Genomic DNA, 18,136 nt, shown 5'->3' with positions numbered 1-18,136 from the left:
ACTTGACTAAGCATCTGCCTTCAGCTCAGGTCATGATCCTAGAATGGGATCGAGCCCCACTTTGGGCTCCCTGCTCAGCGGGGAGTCTGCTCCTCCCTCTCCCTTTGCTCCCGCCCTGACTTGTACATATTCGTTCTCTCTCTCAAATGAGTAAATACAGTCTTTTTATTTATTTATTTGAGAGGGGAGAGGGAGAGGGAGAATTTCAGGCAGACTTCCCAATGAGTGTGGAGCCTGATAAGGGGCTCAATCTCAGGGTCCTGGGCTGAAATCAAGGGTCAGATGCTTAACTGACTGATCCATCCAGGTGCCCCTCAGCCCAGTCTTGTAAATGTCCCCTCCTGTTGTTAATCTTCTACATGATTTTAGTTTATTACCCCCTCTTGCCCCTGAAGTGATAGACACAGAGAAATAGTGAGAGAGCGGTGGGTGGGCCTAAGCTCAGACACCAGTGCATGTAGTGGCTTCAGAGATGAGCTCTCCCCTCCTTGATGCTGTCTCATCACTGCAAAGCAATGGAATTGAAAAGCTGTGCCTTCCACGTTTAAGTTCTAGCAGAACAGTCCTATATCATGTGATAAATTCATTAAATGAAGAGAGTTCATAAATTCTTTAAAGGCACCTTTCTTGAAATAGTCCTAAAGTAGTATTAACTGTCTGAGTTTGAAATGTTAGTCTGATTCTGCTAATTAAAAAATTTCATCCCCAGAAAACCCTTTTTTTTTTTTATTAAATACGTGCTGAAGCTTCAAAGCATTTTAATCGGAAGTTGTGTGTTGACATCATGCCACATTTGGGCAGGGAGTGTCTGACTCTGACTCTAACAAGTCAATGGAGTCTGCTGAGACTCTGGGGCTGTGGTGGGCACTCAAGTCTGCATGGTAGGTGCTCTTCCTTCCCCAGGCTTCCCTGCCTTTTAAGGTGAACATGCTATAATTGACTGAAATACTGATTTTTGCCTTGCTGTCCTTTCACAGTATTCAGTATTTTTTTCCACCAGCAGCTATCTTCCAGTGAAATATGACCAAACATTACTGAAAATAATTTAGAAACCCAGTATTACTTACTGAATTGCATCCCCCTCAAATTCCTGTGTGAGGCCTAACCCCAATATGACTGTATTTGGAGAAAGGGCCTTTAAAATAAGGAGGCGGTTAAGGTTAAATGAGGTTATTAGGGTGGAGCCCTAATCTAATAGGACTGGTTTCCTTATAAGAGGAAGAGACACCAAGAGTCCACCACAGAGACAAAGGGCCGTGTGAGGACACAGTGAGAGGGCAGCTACCCATGAGCCAAGTGAAGAGGCCCCAGGAGAAATAAAACGTGCCAGTACCTTGATCTTGAACTTCCATCCTCCAGAACTGTGAGAAAATAGATTTCTGTTCTTTAAGCCACTCAGCTGGATATATTGTTATGGCAGCCCAGGTTGACTAATACACATAGGCTGAGTCAACTTGTCATGGGAGCTAGCAGAAAAGCATAGAGCCTCAGGCTGTGACTGGGATCTGTGCTTGTTTCTTTGTAGAAATGAAGGAGTTTTCTCTCACCAGTACATTTTAATGATTCACATTTCTGGGGGCGCCTGGCTGGCTCAGTCAGTGGTGTGGGCAAGTCGTGATCTCAGGGTTGTGACTTTGAGCCCCGCATTAGGTGTAGAATTACTTAAAAATAAAATCTTTTAAAAAATGATACATTTCTGGATGACAGAAGCATCAATTAAATTCAGAAGAAATTGTGCTGGATGGGTTCTTGACACTTTGTGCAGTTTCATGTTGCTGACCAGTGACATCTGCTGGAGAACTGTGGCAAGACAAGTTCCTTGGAACAAGGGATTGTGCTCCTCTTTCAGTCTTCATTTTCAGTAGGTTTAAGCATCTCATGCCGTTTAGTGTTGTTCTTGAGGCTTCATAGGGGATCACACAGACTCTGGGGCAACAGTCACAGAGACAGTTAAAAATGGATTTTTACATGAAAGATTAGAAAAGTGATTTGGGATCAAGACTAGGAAGAAGTAGAGAGGTTGGGTGGAAACAGAGGGAAGAGGCCAATGGAGGTGAATCTGGAGTTCAGAAGAGGAGGGTAAAATTCAAAAGCAGTTTTGAAAAATAAAATAATGATTTTCTACAAATAGAGACATTCATATTAATTTTACTTGAAATAACTATTTTTGTTTAAAGCACAGTGCTGTACCTTAAGACTTAAAGACTATAACATTGGCTGCTTCAGTTTGTTAATATCTAAAAACATAAAAACGAGGGACACCTGGGTGGCTTAGTTGGTTAAGCATATGACTCTTTTTTTTTAAATTAAATTTATTTATGTATTTTCAGAAAAACAGTATTCATTATTTTTCACCACACCCAGTGCTCCATGCAATCCGTGCCCTCTATAATACCCACCATCTGGTACCCCAGCTTCCCACCCCCCGCCACTTCAAACCCCTCAGATTGTTTTTCAGAGTCCATAGTCTCATGATTCACCTCCCCTTCCAATTTACCCCAACTCCCTTCTCTTCTCTAACACCCCTTGTCCTTGATGATATTTGTTAAGCTCCACAAATAAGTGAAACCATATGATAATTGACTCTCTCTGCTTGACTTATTTCACTCAGCATAATTTCTTCCAGTCCCATCCATGTTGCTACAAAAGTTGGGTATTCATCCTTTCTGATGGAGGCATAATACTCCATAGTGTATATGGACCACATCTTCCTTATCCATTCGTCCGTCGAAGGGCATCTTGGTTCTTTCCAAGCATGTGACTCTTGATTTTGGCTCAGGTCATGATCTCAGGGTTGTGAGATCGAGCCCCGAGTTGGGCTGTGTGCTCAGTGTGGAATCCGCTTGAGATTCTCCCCACCCCACCCCCATGCACCCATGTGTGCTCAGGCACACACGCACATGCTCGCTGTCTCTCAGAATAAATAAAATCTTTTTAAAAGAAAGATCTTCGAGTCTTTTTTAAAAAATACAAATATAAAAATAAGCTAAGTCACTAAAATACTTTCCTTCAAAATCAGAGGAAAAGCAAGCCTGGAAAAAAGCTAGCCCAAGACTTGTCATTATCAGTAAAATCCTGTCAGTCTCAACCCTGCAGCCTTATTATTTTAAAATTTTTAAGAGAAAATTTCCATGCATATGCAGAAGTAGAGAAAGTTAGTATAAGAACACTCTTGTATTCATCTGTTTCCGAAGTGAGGGTTTTGAAATGCATTTTTCTAAGAAGACATTTCTGAAGTAGAATTTGAGATACTCATTAGATAAGAGGTGAACGAAGAAAATCATGATGAGTTACAAATTTCTGGTTTAGAAACCTGGGCTGCTAATGACAGCCTTAATCACGAGCACAGAGAACCAAGAGGCTTGCAGTTTTGTTTTGTTTTTCAGATTTTTTTTTTAATTTCTTTTCAGCGTAATAGAATTCATTGTTTTTGCACCATACCCAGTGCTCCATGCAATGCATGCCCTCCTTAATACCCACCACCTGGTTCCCCCAACCTCCCACCCCCCCCCCCGCCCCGTCCCTTCAAAACCCTCAGATTGTTTTTCAGAGTCCATAGTCTCTCATGGTTCACCTCCCCTTCCAATTTCCCTCAACTCCCTTCTTTCCATCTCCCTGTGTCCTCCATGTTATTTGTTATGCTCCAAAAATAAGTGAACCCATATGATAATTGACTCTCTCTGCTTGACTGATTTCACTCAGCATAATCTCTTCCAGTCCTGTCCATGTTGCTACAAAAGTTGGGTATTCATCCTTTCTGATGGAGGCAAAATACTCCATAGTGTGTATGGTCCATATACACATCTTCTTTATCCATTCGTTCGTTGAAGGGCATCTTGGTTCTTTCCACAGTTTGGCGACAGTGGCCATTGTTGCTATGAACATTGGGGTACAGATGGCCCTTCTTTTCACTACATCTGTATCTTTGGGGTAAATACCCCGTAGTGCAATTGCAGGGTCATAGGGAAGCTCTATTTTTAATTTCTTGTGGAATCTCCACACTGTTCTCCAAAGTGGCTGTACCAACTTGCATTCCCACCAACAGTGTAAGAGGCTTGCAGTTTAACAGTGTCTGCTGCCAATGCAGTTTCCTTATTACTTCCTCCTTCCTCAGAGCATGGGGGGGGAGAGAGAGAGAGAGCGAGAAAGAGCGAATACAGGAGTGCATGCAGGGGGAGCAGCAGAGGGAGAGGGAGAAGCAGGCTCCCCACTGAGCAGGGAAGAAGGTTTGTGTCTTAATTATTAGGACAGATCTGAGATAAATGTAGCTGAGCTCATCTTGCAGAATCAGGAATGACTTGGAGAAAGTTGGTGTGACATTATCTACATCCTGTTGTCACTTCCCTGGCTCAGCTACCCAAAGCCTGGACCAGCCAGGGATTAGGCATACCATCCTGCAGAACATCACCTGAAGCTGTTTTAGGGACTAGAATGGTATTTGGCCTCTTAAATTCCTTCTCCATAATTTAAAAAAAAATTATTTATTAGAGAGAGAGAGAGAGAGCACAAGTGGTGGAGCAGCAGGCAGAGGGAGAGGGAGAAGCATGTTCCCCGCTGAGTAAGGAGCCTGATTTAGGGCTCAATCCCAGGACCCTGAGATCATGACCTGAGCCGAAGGCAGTTGCTTAACCAACTGAGCCACCCAGGCATGTCCCCCATCCCCAATTTTTCTCTGTGTAAGGATGTTGGATCCCTGTTGGGTGGGCAGAATATTGATGGCATTACACTACAGGAGATGTGGCCCCCACTAGAGTACTGTAGGCTAGGCAGGGACGCGACTCCTGTCTACATGACATACCATTTCTCAGATATTCCACGAGTTCAGAGAATCAATAGTAAGGAGAAGCTGGAATGCAGCTAGACCAAGGCTGCAGTGAGTAAATGTGTCTAAGAATCAAGGAGTTAAATTGAGAGCAGTAGGTATCAGTTTGTCCCCTAGTTGTTAGCCATGACATGAATGCCTTGAGTGTAGGGTTGAGAACCATTTGCATTCCTTGCCTGTTAATTTCCTGGTTTATCCTTGTCTTGTTTCCCTTTGGAAAAATAGATAGGTTAAAAAAAACAAACAAACAACTGGTGTGTGTGTGTGTGTGTGTATTTATATATTTATTTTCCCTTCTTCTTAGCTCTCCTTCTTTCTCATAGAAGTCCTTTCTTATGGAAGTGATAGCATAGTACATATATGCTCCACCTTACTATTTTTCCCTAGAACTCAACTATCAGCCCATGGAGATCTTCCTCATTCTTTCTTATAGTGTATTATTCACATAGTTACTTATATCATATTTTTGGGTATTTTGGTCATTTCTGATATTTTGCTGTTATAAACAAATGTTTAGTGAATATTTTCTAAACCTTTGAATTGCAACAGAGACAAGTCCTGCAGGCAGCCAAGCACAAAAAACACAGGCTACCTACAAAGAAAATCAAGTTGATTTTAGATTTATATAATATTGTACCCAGAACAAAGACTGACACATAGTACTCATTTTGTTTAAAATTCATTCTTATTTTTAAGTCTTTCATGTACAAAATGATGTCCAGCAATTTTTCTTTTAATAATTTTGTAATTCTTTTCACAACTATTTCATATTCGTGTATTTGGAAATAATTATTTTACAGTTATTTCATAATTTTTTCATAACTATTTCATATCCATATCCATGTGATATTGCATACATTACACTTTCTGGTTTTGCACCCCTGAGTAAAAAGTCAACAGAGACAACACCTCCTTGCTTGTCCTTGCCACTACTGTGGGATTTACTCTATGATATATTTTAGCAGCTCTCTCCTATTTGGGACTACCAATCCCTAGAAAGCTGGCATTTTAGCACTTAATAGAATTCCTGGCATGAGTAGGTACTTAATGTATTTATTAATTGATGAGAGGGCTTTAAAAATCATTATAGTTTTAGAAAACAGTGAATAACAGGAAACTGTGTTCATTTCCTATTTTTCCAGTAAAAGTACACATCTGTTTTATTCACTTTTCTCTTTGTGTTTTTCTCTCCAAATTTAGTCTGTGCTGAGACCTATAACCCTGATGAGGAAGAGGAAGATACTGATCCAAGGGTAAGAACTGCTGTGAAGGCCTTAGGTGAATTGTTTATTCCCCACTCACCCCTTCTCCTCATCTACATCCTCAACAAGATGCTATTTTTTTAATCTACCAGAATGACAGATATTAAGAAGAATGAAAACAGGAGTGGTTGAGTTTATGGTAAGATGGGGTACCTAGCTGTAGCTCTCAAAGCCTTAAACACAGTCAAGCCAATTGACTCAGCTGTTACCTGAAGGAGAAGTCATCCCTAACACACAGCTGGATCCTTCCTGAGGATGTATAAACAGAGATCATCACAGTGTCGTCATGGTAAAAATGGGAACGATGCCCCCAAATAGGGGATTGCCAGGGGCTAAATTATGGTACACTCAAATCAAGAGAATTTGCAGCCATTTTCTAAAATAAAAAATAATTTAAAAGATTTATCTGGGGTGTCTGGCTGACTCATTTGGAAGAGCAAGTAATACTTAACCTCAGGGTTGTGAGTTTGAGCCCCACGTTGAGTATAGAGATTACTTAAAAAAGTAAATAAACTGGGCGCCTGGGTGGCTCAGTGGGTTGGGCCGCTGCCTTCGGCTCAGGTCATGATCTCGGGGTCCTGGGATCGAGTCCCACATCAGGCTCTCTGCTCAGCGGGGGGCCTGCTTCCCTTCCTTTCTCTCTGCCTGCCTCTCTGTCTACTTGTGATCTCTCTCTGTCAAATAAAATCTTTAAAAAAAAACTAAATAAACTTTTATGTATATATATTTATCCATCTGTCTAGTAGTTATTAGTACAAAGAATTATTTCGGAGGGATTATATCCCACATGTTAATAGTGATTGTGGCAGGACTTCGGTTCACTTTTGATCTTCTTTTAAAAACTCAGATTTTTTAAACTTTTGTACAGTTACCAAATTATTTTTATAAAAGTGTATCTGAACCACCATTTTTAAAAGATTGATATTATAAAAGAAGCTTTAATGATCTTTCAAATATGCCTTAAAATGAGCAGCCCATGAAAGACTTCTGAAGCATTCTAATAATAAAATGCTACCATTGTGTGAATATAATAGATATGTAAATTAAAAAATTTATTCTGGATATTATAAAATTCTTGATGACTTTTAAAAAGTTAAAGCAGTTAAGCAGTTTTTTGGGAGGGGCAGCTGGGTGGCTTAGGAAGTTAACTTAACTCTTGATTTCAGCTCCGACCATGATCTCAGAGTCATGAGATAGAGCCCTGCGTTGGGCTCCGTGCTCAGTGCGGGGTCTGCTTGGGATTCCCTCTCCTTCCCCCTCGGCCCTCCCCCAACCAAAAAAATTAAAGCAGTTTTTTACTAACTTTTTAATATTACAAATTTAAAACACTTAATCCTTTGACATCTGTTATTTCTCATCAGATTAAGAAATATACTTCTTTTTAGGGCTATCTTTTCAGATAATCTCTGAATTATAACAGCAATACTAAGCACTAATTTTTTTTAGTTTAGTGAACTATTCAGTAACAGTACAAATAATGACAGGTTTTGAGCACCTGCTAAATACCGGGTACTGTTTTACATACTGCATGTATAACTTACGTAATCCTTCTGACGACTCATTTAGCAGACGGCACCACTTCTACTAAAGTGTGGATATTTGAAGTCCAGCACGCACAGCCGTTGTTGACTTGCCGTCTGCACTTAGATTTCAGTAGGCACCTCACGCTGAATGGGAGCTTCTGATGATTTCCCTTTATGTTCTTCTCCTCCCACAGTCTTCCCCAGCTCAATTCATGTCAGTTCCATGCTTCCAAGGGCTCAGGTCCAAAACTCGAGGGTCACCCTCAGCTGCTCTTATTGTTTTCATACCTATGTTCAGTTTTCCAGCAAATCCAATGGGCTCGGTCTTCAAAACACATCCAGCATTCTACTGTCTCAGCACCTCCATGGCTACCTCTCCTACCAGTTCTCACCACCACCATCTGGCACTGGAATAATCATGGTAGTTTCCTGGCTTCCACTCTTGCTTCCCTCAAGGCTGTTCTTCACTTAGTAGCCACCCGATGTGGTCTCTTCCTGACCTTTCACCCCATGCTCTGCCTGAGTCACACCCATCTCCTGGTTCTTTCTCAGACCCGCTCTTCACCTGCCACAGAGCCTTGTTTTCACTTACTCTTCCCTCTGCTCGAGGTGCTCTTCCTGAGGAGATGCCCACGTGACCCACTCCCTCAGGTCATCCTCATTTCCTTTAGATCTTAACACAGATGTCACCTTCTCAGTGAGGCCTCATCTGCCCACTCCACACACACAAACACTCTTTTTTTTTAAAATCACCCTTCCCTAACTTATTTTTCTCCTTGGCCTTGTCACTCTCTAACATATTTTACAGATTTATTGGATGAGAGCAGGTGTTTTTATCTGTGCGTTCCCCATGTCTCCAGACGTGAAACAGTGCCTGGCACCTAGTAGATGCTTAGTATCTGTTGAGTGAACCGATCAATAGCCCTCCGCTTCACAGATGATGCTGAGGCTCCCGGGGGGGTAGCTTACTGCTGCCAGTCACACGGTCAGTGAGTGCCCCCATCCCAGTGCCCCGCCATGGTCAGGGCCCTGCTTGGTATTTGTATAGAATTAAAGTCCGTAAACATGCTCTTAATTTTCCCCACTTTTTAGGAGAAAGAAATGTACCGATCTGTAAGTAAAGTCGAATTTTAAAACGGAATAAAAATATTTCCCTGGTTTCATTTGGCTTGACAGGTGATTCATCCTAAAACTGATCAACAGAGATGCAGACTTCAGGAGGCTTGCAAAGATATTCTCCTTTTCAAAAATCTTGATCAGGTAACATTGGTTTTTAAAGAATATTTTTGTCTTTCAGCTTTTCTCCTATTTGTCATTGAAACAGTTTTTGTCATCTTAGCCTCAGCCATATGAGGCGTAAAACTTTAGAATCATCCTACTTACAGATGTTTTCATTGTGTTGACAATCATAATTCATAATGAGCATTTCAGATGACTTCTAGTATTTCTCTGAACTGCTTTGGTACTTCTTCCGAGAATATACCATTTGAGGATCTTGCAGTTTGGTTGTCTTAAAAAGAAATGTTCACGTTCACATGACCCTGGCTTAGTTTGGAGGGTCTGAATTTATGCTGCAGAGTAATTTCTCCAAAGGTGTTAGTTGTAGAATTCTCTTCTCTGGTGACAGTTAACCCACTGGAGGTGTGTGACTTCTCAGGCCTTAGATGTGGGACATGTCTTGTGATTACTTCTCAGCAAAGACCTCAGACACGGGGAGTGGTGTGTGGCTGCAGGGCTCTGGTGTAGGATCTGTGCTTGCACCTGTCTTCCCTCCCTTGGGTGGAGATAGAGGGCAGAGGCTACCTCACGAGCACAGAGAATCTTCAGATTTCATTACTTCTTTACTTTGAGAGCCACACGCCGAAGCTGCATGAGTGGATGAGGTACGGGGCCTCCTGGAGAATCCTAGAATGTGCGGAGACAAGAAGGATGGGGTTAACATTCCCCTCCAACCCAACTCCTGCAGAGAAGTCTTTTAATGACATCCTCACAATCATCCCTGATATCTATAAACCAGTCATTTGGTAGCTGTGTGGGTATAAGAATAGCCAGAACTTTAGTCAGTTTTGTTAGTCTCAGGTGAATAAAACAAGGACCATGACATCAAGGAAAGGCTGGTTTTGGGAAATACTGGTCTGTATCTCCTGTTTTCCCTAGAAGATCCATCTGTATCAGTGTAAAGAAAATTTGCTTTTACCTACTGAACAAAAACCCCTTGTAAATTTTGTGTCATCAGATGTTCTAAGGGAGTTGCTGTGTCAATCTAATATTCAGTTTTCTTAGTGTTGAAGAAAACCATTTTACCATTTTACTCATAACTAAAATGTCAGATGTAATGACTTTTTTCTAACATTTTTGTCACGAAAGTACTCAAATACAATAAAGTTGGAAGACTTCTGCAGAACACACATTTATCCTCTGCCTTTGATTCTATGATTAACATTTTACTGTGCTTGTTATATTATATACCATCTACCCATCTTTCAGCAAAGAGGTCAGTAAACTTTTTCTTAAAGAACAAAGTAGTAAATGTCTGTCACAACTACTCAAGTCTGTTATTGCAGCAGGAAGGCAGCCACAGACAGTACATAAATGAAAGGGTGTGGCTGTGTCCAGTAAAACATTATTTACAACAACAGGCAACTGTTTGCTGGCCTCTGACTTAACCCATCTTACTTTTTTGGGTTCATTTCAGAGTAAGTTGCAGATATCATTATACCTTCCTTTAAGAACTTCAGCATGCATGTCATGGAACTAGAGTTCAGTATTTATTTACAGTCTTTTGATACAAAGTTTGTATACAGTGAAATTGCTTGAGTTTTAAGTGCGTCCACTGAGGTTTGAGAAAGGTATGCACTTCGGTAATCCGAACTCCCCAACAGGTTATGGAACATTGCCCCACCCCAAAAAATTCCTTCGTGCCCCCTTGTGAACAGTTCTGGCCCCCCTCCTCTCAGAGGCAACTACTATTTTGATTTATTCTATAATAAATTAATTTCGGCTCTCCTAGGATTTCATATAAATGGAATTATACAATAGGCACTCTTTTGTGTGAGACTTCTTTCACTCAGCATAGTTTTTAAGGTTCATCCCTATTGCATGTATCAGTTCATTCCGTTTCCTTTTTTACTTTTTATATTGAATTCATTTTAGACTGATAAGAAAGCTGCAAAAATAGTACAGATTTCCCATATACCCTTCATCCAGTTTCCCCTGGTATTAACATCTTAACATAACCATAGAACAATGAGCAAAACTAGGAAATTAACATTGTTATAATACTACTAGTTAAACTGCAAACCTTATTGGGATTTCACCAGTTTTTCTCACTTACGGTTTCCTTTTTTCTGGTTTAAGGATCCAATCCAGAACCCCACATTGCATTTAGTTCTTATTTCTCTTCATTTTGTCATGGTTTTCAGTCTTCCTGGTCTTTCATAATCTTGACACTTTGAAGAGTATTGCTTCATTATTTTATAGAAAGTACCTCAATTTGGATTTGTCTGATGTTTCATCATCACTGGACTATGGACATATATTCTTGGCTTGACTGCTATAGAAATTACATTGTCTCTTTCTGAGGGCATCATATCAAGGGGTCGTGGTGTCAGTAGGCCTTATTGCTGGTGCTGTTACATCATTCATTTTTGTTGCTGAGTATTGTGCCATTATATGAAAATACTAGTTTGCTTATCCATTTTTTTTCCCTGCTGATGGATACCAGGCCGACCTATTTCTTGTTTTTAGCTCTTATGAATAATGCTGTGGACATTTTGTACAAGTCTTTTTTGTGAACTTTTTTCCCCCATTGCTCCAGTAAAATACCCAAGGGCAAAATTGCTGAGTCATAGGGTAGGTATATGTTTGAGTTTATAAAAATCTGCCAGATCTTTTTCAAAGCAGTTGTGACATTTTGCATTTCTTCAACAGTATATGAGATTCCCAGTTGCTCCATCATTTGATGGTATCTATCTTTTCAAATTTTAACCATTCTGATGAGTGTATTTGTTTCATTTTTAAAAATTTATTTACACCTACATTGGGTGTAAAGCTTACTTAAAAAAAAAAAGAACAGAAATAAAAATAAATAAATAAGTAAAATAAAAATATATTGCCCAAATTTCTGGTTTTAAAATTTCAAATTTACAAAAAAGTTGAAAGAATAATACCATGAACCCTCATGTACCCTTACCTAAACTGACCAGTTGTTAACATTTTGTCACATTTATTTTCTCTCGTGTGTGTATGTCCACACATGTAAGTACAGGTGAACTTCTTTTTTTCTTTTGTTCTGAGCCATTAATGAATATGTTTAAGACTTCTTGACACTTAGCCACTAAACACCTTAAGATGTATATTCTAAGAATGAGGTTATTCTCCTACATTAGCACAAGACCATTAGTAACAGTGATGCAGTAGTGTTATCTAACACCCACTCCATATTCAGATTTTCCCAGTTCTCTACAGCTTTTTTGTTTTATTTTTCAGTCCTGAATCACATGTTGCCTTTGGTTGTCATGGTGTCATTTTAGTCATCTCTAATCTAGAATCCTCCCCTTACTCCTCACTCTATCTTACGTCACTGATGTTTTTGAAGAGTCCAGACCAAAAGAAGAATAACTCAGAACGAGAGGCTGCCAGTGGACAGCCCACAAGCCAGTTACAGCTAGTGTGTGTTTGGTCTGTATTGTACATGAAAATTTGAATTGTTACCTGTATTTGAACATGAGATTTCTGGCAACACTGGGCTCACATTCCATGTGAGTTTGGAATGCACGTGACTCTCACTTCCTTTTTAGTATTTCTCATCTTGTTCAGCATTCAACAGATATGGAACTATGGAACTAGAGATGCTTTTAGTGACAGTTATTTTAGGTAGCACCGTCACACTGACAGACACTAAATCATGTGGCAGTAAAGTTTTCCCTTGCCACATCTGCAGTCCACATTCTTCCAAGCAGAAAGTCGTTCTTTGAGCTGAAGCTGGTATTCATTAGTACCCCCTGACAGTCACTGCTCTCCCTCCCCGACAGGATGCTGGCCCTAGACTGAGACCACTGTTTTGTTAAAATTTAATAGCATTGTTTTGTTTTCACTGTACTTACCAGTACAGTTAGTTACCTTCCTATTAGAGCGGGTAGTGATAAGTAATTGTATGTGTTGTATATACATGTTTGAAGCAGTAGTAGTTGTCCATTAATGTCAGTTTTTGAGTCCCCTTTTGTGATACTTCCCTTAGATTTTTCTTTTTTAGTCATAAAAATTAATGAGCTAGAAACTATTAAATGTTTTTAAAAATATGAATTAACGGAGGCTCAGAGAGGTTCAGTGATGCGCATGGCTAGTCAGAGCAGTTGTGCCTCTTTGTGAGGTAGCTTCTCGTCCCTGCCCTTTAGATTTGATGATACTGTTAAGATCAACACCTGTAGTAGGGGCACCTGGGTGGCTCAGTGGGTTAAGCCTCTGCCTTTGGCTCAGGTCATGATCTCAGGGTGCTGGGATCGAGCCCCACATTGGGCTCTCTCCTCAGCTTCCTCCTCTCTCTCTGCCTGCCTCTCTGCCTACTTGTGATTTCTCTCTGTCAAATAAATAAATAAAATCTTTAAAAATATATATTAATTTAAAAAAAAAAAAGATCAACACCTGTAGGAAGGTGACATCACGTGGCTTTACAGATGACACAGCAGAGCCATCAAGGCACCTGACAGTCATGTGGGTGCAACTGGGAGGAGACACACCATGACTTAGATGCCTGTTTTTGCATACATTATGAAATGTTGTTTAAAGCCCTACTGTCTCAGAAAAACTCAGCAACTGTGCTGTGTTCATGGGGGTACAAAGCTGAATGTTTTGTTTGTCCCTAAAGCTGTTGGAAACCTTTGTTTCCAACTGCTTTAGGGATTTTGCCTGAATATGGAGAATAGTCTGATATAAGCACTTCCACTATGTAATCGCAGACAGAGATAAGCATAGTCATTTTTACCCCAGCAAATGTCAAAGCCATCTTCTCTCTTCGTGTGTATACCCACAGGAACAACTGTCTCAAGTCCTTGATGCCATGTTTGAAAGGACAGTCAAAGCTGATGAGCATGTCATCGACCAAGGAGATGATGGAGATAACTTCTACGTCATAGAACGGTAGGAGATGGAGCTTTGCAGATGTGTGGCTGCCCTTAATGAGATTCATAATGCAGGGCATGTACCTCAACCTGTGCTTTGTTCAGCCCAGAGAGGGCTTAGGACCAGGTGTGCAAGCTTCTTAAAGCTTGTCCCTCTCCTTACTCATATGTGAAATTTAATAAACAGAGGATCATAGGGGAAGAGAGGAAAAAATAAAATAAGACAAAATCAGAGAGAAAGATAAAACATAAGAGACTCTTAATCACAGGACTCAAACAGGGTTGCAGGAAGGGAAGGGTGTTGAGGGGATGGGGTAACTGGGTGATGCACATTAAGGGAGGGTATGTGATGTATTGATTACTGGGCATTATATAAGACTGATGAATCACTGACCTCTACCTCTGAAACCATAATACATTATATGTTAATTAACTGAATTTAAATAAAAATAAGTTTTAAAAAGGGGAAAAAAGAGTTGGGTGCTTAACTGAGCCACCCAGGCAACCCAAGAACTTCTCTTTATAAAAAGATTTCAAGGAGCGCCTGGGTGGCTCAGTGGGTTAAAGCCTCTGCCTTCAGCTCAGGTCATGATCCCAGGGTCCCGGGATCAAGCCTCACATTGGGATCTCTGCACAGCAGAGAGCCTGCTTCCCTTCCTCTCTCTGCCTGCCTCTCTGCTTACTTGTGATCTCTGTCAAATAAATAAATAAAATCTTTAAAAAAAAAAAAAAAAGATTTCAAGAAGGGGGGGAAAAAAAGCGCTTGTCCCTCTCTGTCCACAGCCTGCCCCCCCAATCTAGTGCTGTCCCCAGTCCTCAGTAAAACCCATATTTGGGTTGCCATTATCAATATAGAGTCTCCTTGGGGGCGCCTGGGTGGCTCAGTTGGTTAAGCAACTGCCTTCGGCTCAGGTCATGATCCGGGAATCCTGGGATCAAGTCCTGCATTGGGCTCCCAGCTCCACAGGGAGTCTGCTTCTCCCTCTGACCCTCTCCCCTCTCATGCTTTCTCTCACTGTCTCTCTCTCAAATAAATAAATAAAATCTTTAAAAAAAAAAAAAAAAAGAGTCTCCTTTACAATTAAGCAAGATGGGCTTTATAATTATTTGCCAGTGTTCAGGAAGCCATTTTGCTATATTGTCATCTGGATCTTTCGGTCCCAGCCTAATTTTACACATGAATACACTGCCTTAGCTCTGTTCCAGGTGTAAGCCATGTTGGGAGACATGAAGTATGCGGGTTTGACCTTACTGGCCTTAGTGTGTCGTAAGTTCTTGAGCCGTTACTGTTGTCTTGGGGGCTCCTTCTGACCCCCCCTCAGACCTGAAAGGAACCACCCTTGCCAGATTACCTCCTATAGAATGCCTAGAAATGGCATCACTGGTAAAGGGTCTCTTTGAGGAATTTTTTTAAAAAGATTTTATTTATTTATTTGACAGAGATCACAAGTTGGCGGGGGTGTGGGGTGGGAAGCAGGCTCCCTGCTGGGCAGAGGACCCCCCCCCCCCAATGCGGGGATTGATCCAAGACCCTGGGATTATGACCTGAGCCGAAGGCAGAGGCTTTAATCCACTGAGCCACCCAGGCACCCCAAGGAATTAACAATATATTGTTAATTATCTTGCAGAAACATTGATGTATTTAAGTTTGCCTCAGTGGTTATTGAGAGTGCCTCTTTGTCTAAATGTTTGTCAATTCTGAATATTCTTTAGTAGTCATTACCAGTCATTAGGTAGAATATTGTACCTTTTGGTTTCTTTATTTTATCTGTTCTCTATCCTAGTTTTCAACAAACTACAAAAGAAGACCCATACAGTCATTTGAATCCCTTCAGGAAAAACATTTGACAAAATTAAACATCTTTTCAATGTTTTTTTTTTTTTAAAGATTTTTTATTTATTTATTTGACAGAGAGAAATCACAAGTAGTTGGAGAGGCAGGCAGAGAGAGAGAGAGGAGGAAGCAGGCTCCCTGCCAAGCAGAGAGCCCCATGTGGGACTCGATCCCAGGACCCTGAGATCATGACCTGAGCCGAAGGCAGCGGCTTAACCCACTGAGCCACCCAGGCGCCCCAAACATCTTTTCAATGTAAAAACTCTCAGCAAACTAGGAATAGATGTGGTTTTTCACCAATCAGATTAAAGGAATTTTTTTTAAAAACCTATGGCTAACATCATAGTTAATGGTGAAAGAGCAACCGTTTTCCCCTTAAAATCAAGAACAAGACAGGGATATCGGCTCTCATTACTTCTATTTAGTATTGTACTATAGGTCCTGGCCAGTGCAAGAAATCAGTGAAAAAAGAAGAAAAAGGAGGCAGGAAGAGGGAGGGCATATAGATTGCAAAAGAAAAACTGAGATTATCTTTGTTTGCTGATGACATGATCCTCCCTAGAAAATCTCAAGCTACAAAAAAAGCTGTTAGAACTGATATGTGAGTTTAGCAAGGTCACAGAATACAAAGTCAAAATACAAAATCTCTTATATTTCTCTATACCAGCAAAAATCTTTTGGAAGTTGCCTGTTTTATATCATATGTACCTTCTATTTCTGAACCACCTGCCAGGTCTAAAATTTGTTTTTAGAAATAATAAATGAAGTTATTTCTTGTTACACTTCCAGGGGAACCTATGATATTTTAGTAACGAAAGATAATCAAACTCGCTCTGTCGGTCAGTATGACAACCGTGGCAGTTTTGGAGAACTTGCTCTGATGTACAACACCCCGAGAGCTGCTACTATTGTCGCCACTTCGGAAGGCTCCCTTTGGGGACTGGTGAGTTAGAGAAGTGATTCCCCTTGTATAGCGTGGTATTAATTCCCCTTACTTCGCGGTTTTCTGTCCTTGGGCTGTTGGTTCACACTATATAGCCAGTTCTCTGAAGGACATTGTGAAACATCCTGTACCAGTGTGTTTTTCCATTTCTCTAAAATGATTTGTCAACAAACCATTTACTCCAAATTACAGGGAAAAGACTGGGTCTTATGACCTTGTAGTCATGTTGGTTCTTACTATGCTTTTCTATTTATGTTTTTATCAGACAGGTAGAGACAAAGGGATAATTCTCTATGCAAGAGACAGCCTAGAAAAATAATTATTGTGGAGAGCTATACAAACAGTGTTTGCCATCTCTAGCTGTCCCAGGACTAACTTTTCTCTTTGGCCAGCCATCCACTTGTGCATTGGTCCATGCCAATATCTAGTAGGTTTAGATGACTAGAAAGGCTGATGGCCATATTCCGGGAAAGAGAACTTTCTTAGAATGCCTATGGCACAACACTGCTGTGATCTCTTTCCTCTGTTATCTGTGGTCCACCTTGCTTCCTTTTGCATCAAGCTTTCAGAATCTATAACTGTCTTCCTTCTAAAATAAAATAATTATCCTCTTGCACAAATTCCAAAGTTCACTTTTTAAGATACTAACATCTGTGATAATTTGTTTCCATTTACTTTACAAGCAGAATTAAATGTATACCATAGCATTATCAGTATAGTTCCTCAAATGAAATCATACTTTTAAAACATAATAGAGCACTTTCTTGTGGTATATTGATGTAGAACTAAGAATGTCTTGTGAAATGAGTGATAGAATGGCTTTAGAATAGATCACACACTTGGGGACCTAGTGATTGAAAAATTGAAGGATGGAGCACCTGGGTGGCTCAGTTGGTTGACCGTCCAGCTCTTGATTTTGACTCAGGTCATGATCTCAGAGCTGTGAGGTCAGGCTCCACACCTTGCTTAAGGTTCTCTCTTTCCCTCTTCCTCTGCCCTCCCAGCCCCTACTTGCATGTTCCCTCTCTTTCCATCTATCTCTCAGTCTCTCAAAAAATGAAAAAAAAAAAAAACCAAAAAACTCAAGGATAGATCACAGATCAATAAGTAATGGGGGAAAATAAACCCGGTTTTAAAAATGTATTGATGGAAGGGCACCTGACTGGCTCAGTCAGGAAAGCATGTGACTCTTGATCTCAAGGTTTTAAGTTTGAGCTCCACCTTGGGCATGGAGCCAACTAAAAAAAAAAAAAATGTATTAATGACAACTCCTGGTTCAGGTCAAGATGAAATAGCCCCATTCCTCAGTAATTTTCTCTTTTATTATTTTTTTTATTTTTTAAAAAGATTTTATTTATTTATTTGACAAACAGAGATCACAAGTAGGCAGAGAGGCAGGCAGAGAGAGAGAGGAGGAAGCAGGCTCCCCGCTGCCAAGCAGAGAGCCAGATGCGGAGCTTGATCCCAGGACCCTGAGATCATGACCTGAGCCCAAGGCGGAGGCTTTAACTCACTGAGCCACCGAAGCGCCCCTAGTTTTCTCTTTTAAAACTAAAAAAGTCCAGGTATCATACAACAAACAAAATTAGGAAGACCCTGGAAGATGGACAGGAGAAGGTGGAGTGGCTAGGGA

General features: G+C 40.6%; 1 protein-coding gene across 2 annotated transcripts in view; it reads left to right on the top strand.

Annotated features, from left to right (window-relative positions):
- Positions 1-18,136, top strand: part of PRKAR2A (protein kinase cAMP-dependent type II regulatory subunit alpha) — a 150,989-nt gene that overhangs the window by 68,609 nt on the left and 64,244 nt on the right. For both annotated transcript variants that reach the window (XM_032319073.1, XM_032319063.1), the window contains exons 3-6: positions 6,023-6,075; positions 8,784-8,867; positions 13,639-13,745; positions 16,350-16,503. In XM_032319073.1, the coding sequence (XP_032174964.1) occupies positions 6,023-6,075; positions 8,784-8,867; positions 13,639-13,745; positions 16,350-16,503 (398 nt within the window). The remainder of the gene's footprint in view (positions 1-6,022; positions 6,076-8,783; positions 8,868-13,638; positions 13,746-16,349; positions 16,504-18,136) is intronic.

This window comes from Mustela erminea, chromosome 1 (genome assembly GCF_009829155.1).
Source record: "Mustela erminea isolate mMusErm1 chromosome 1, mMusErm1.Pri, whole genome shotgun sequence".
Classification (NCBI taxonomy): domain Eukaryota; kingdom Metazoa; phylum Chordata; class Mammalia; order Carnivora; family Mustelidae; genus Mustela; species Mustela erminea.
This window is presented reverse-complemented; position numbering and strand designations above follow the sequence as displayed.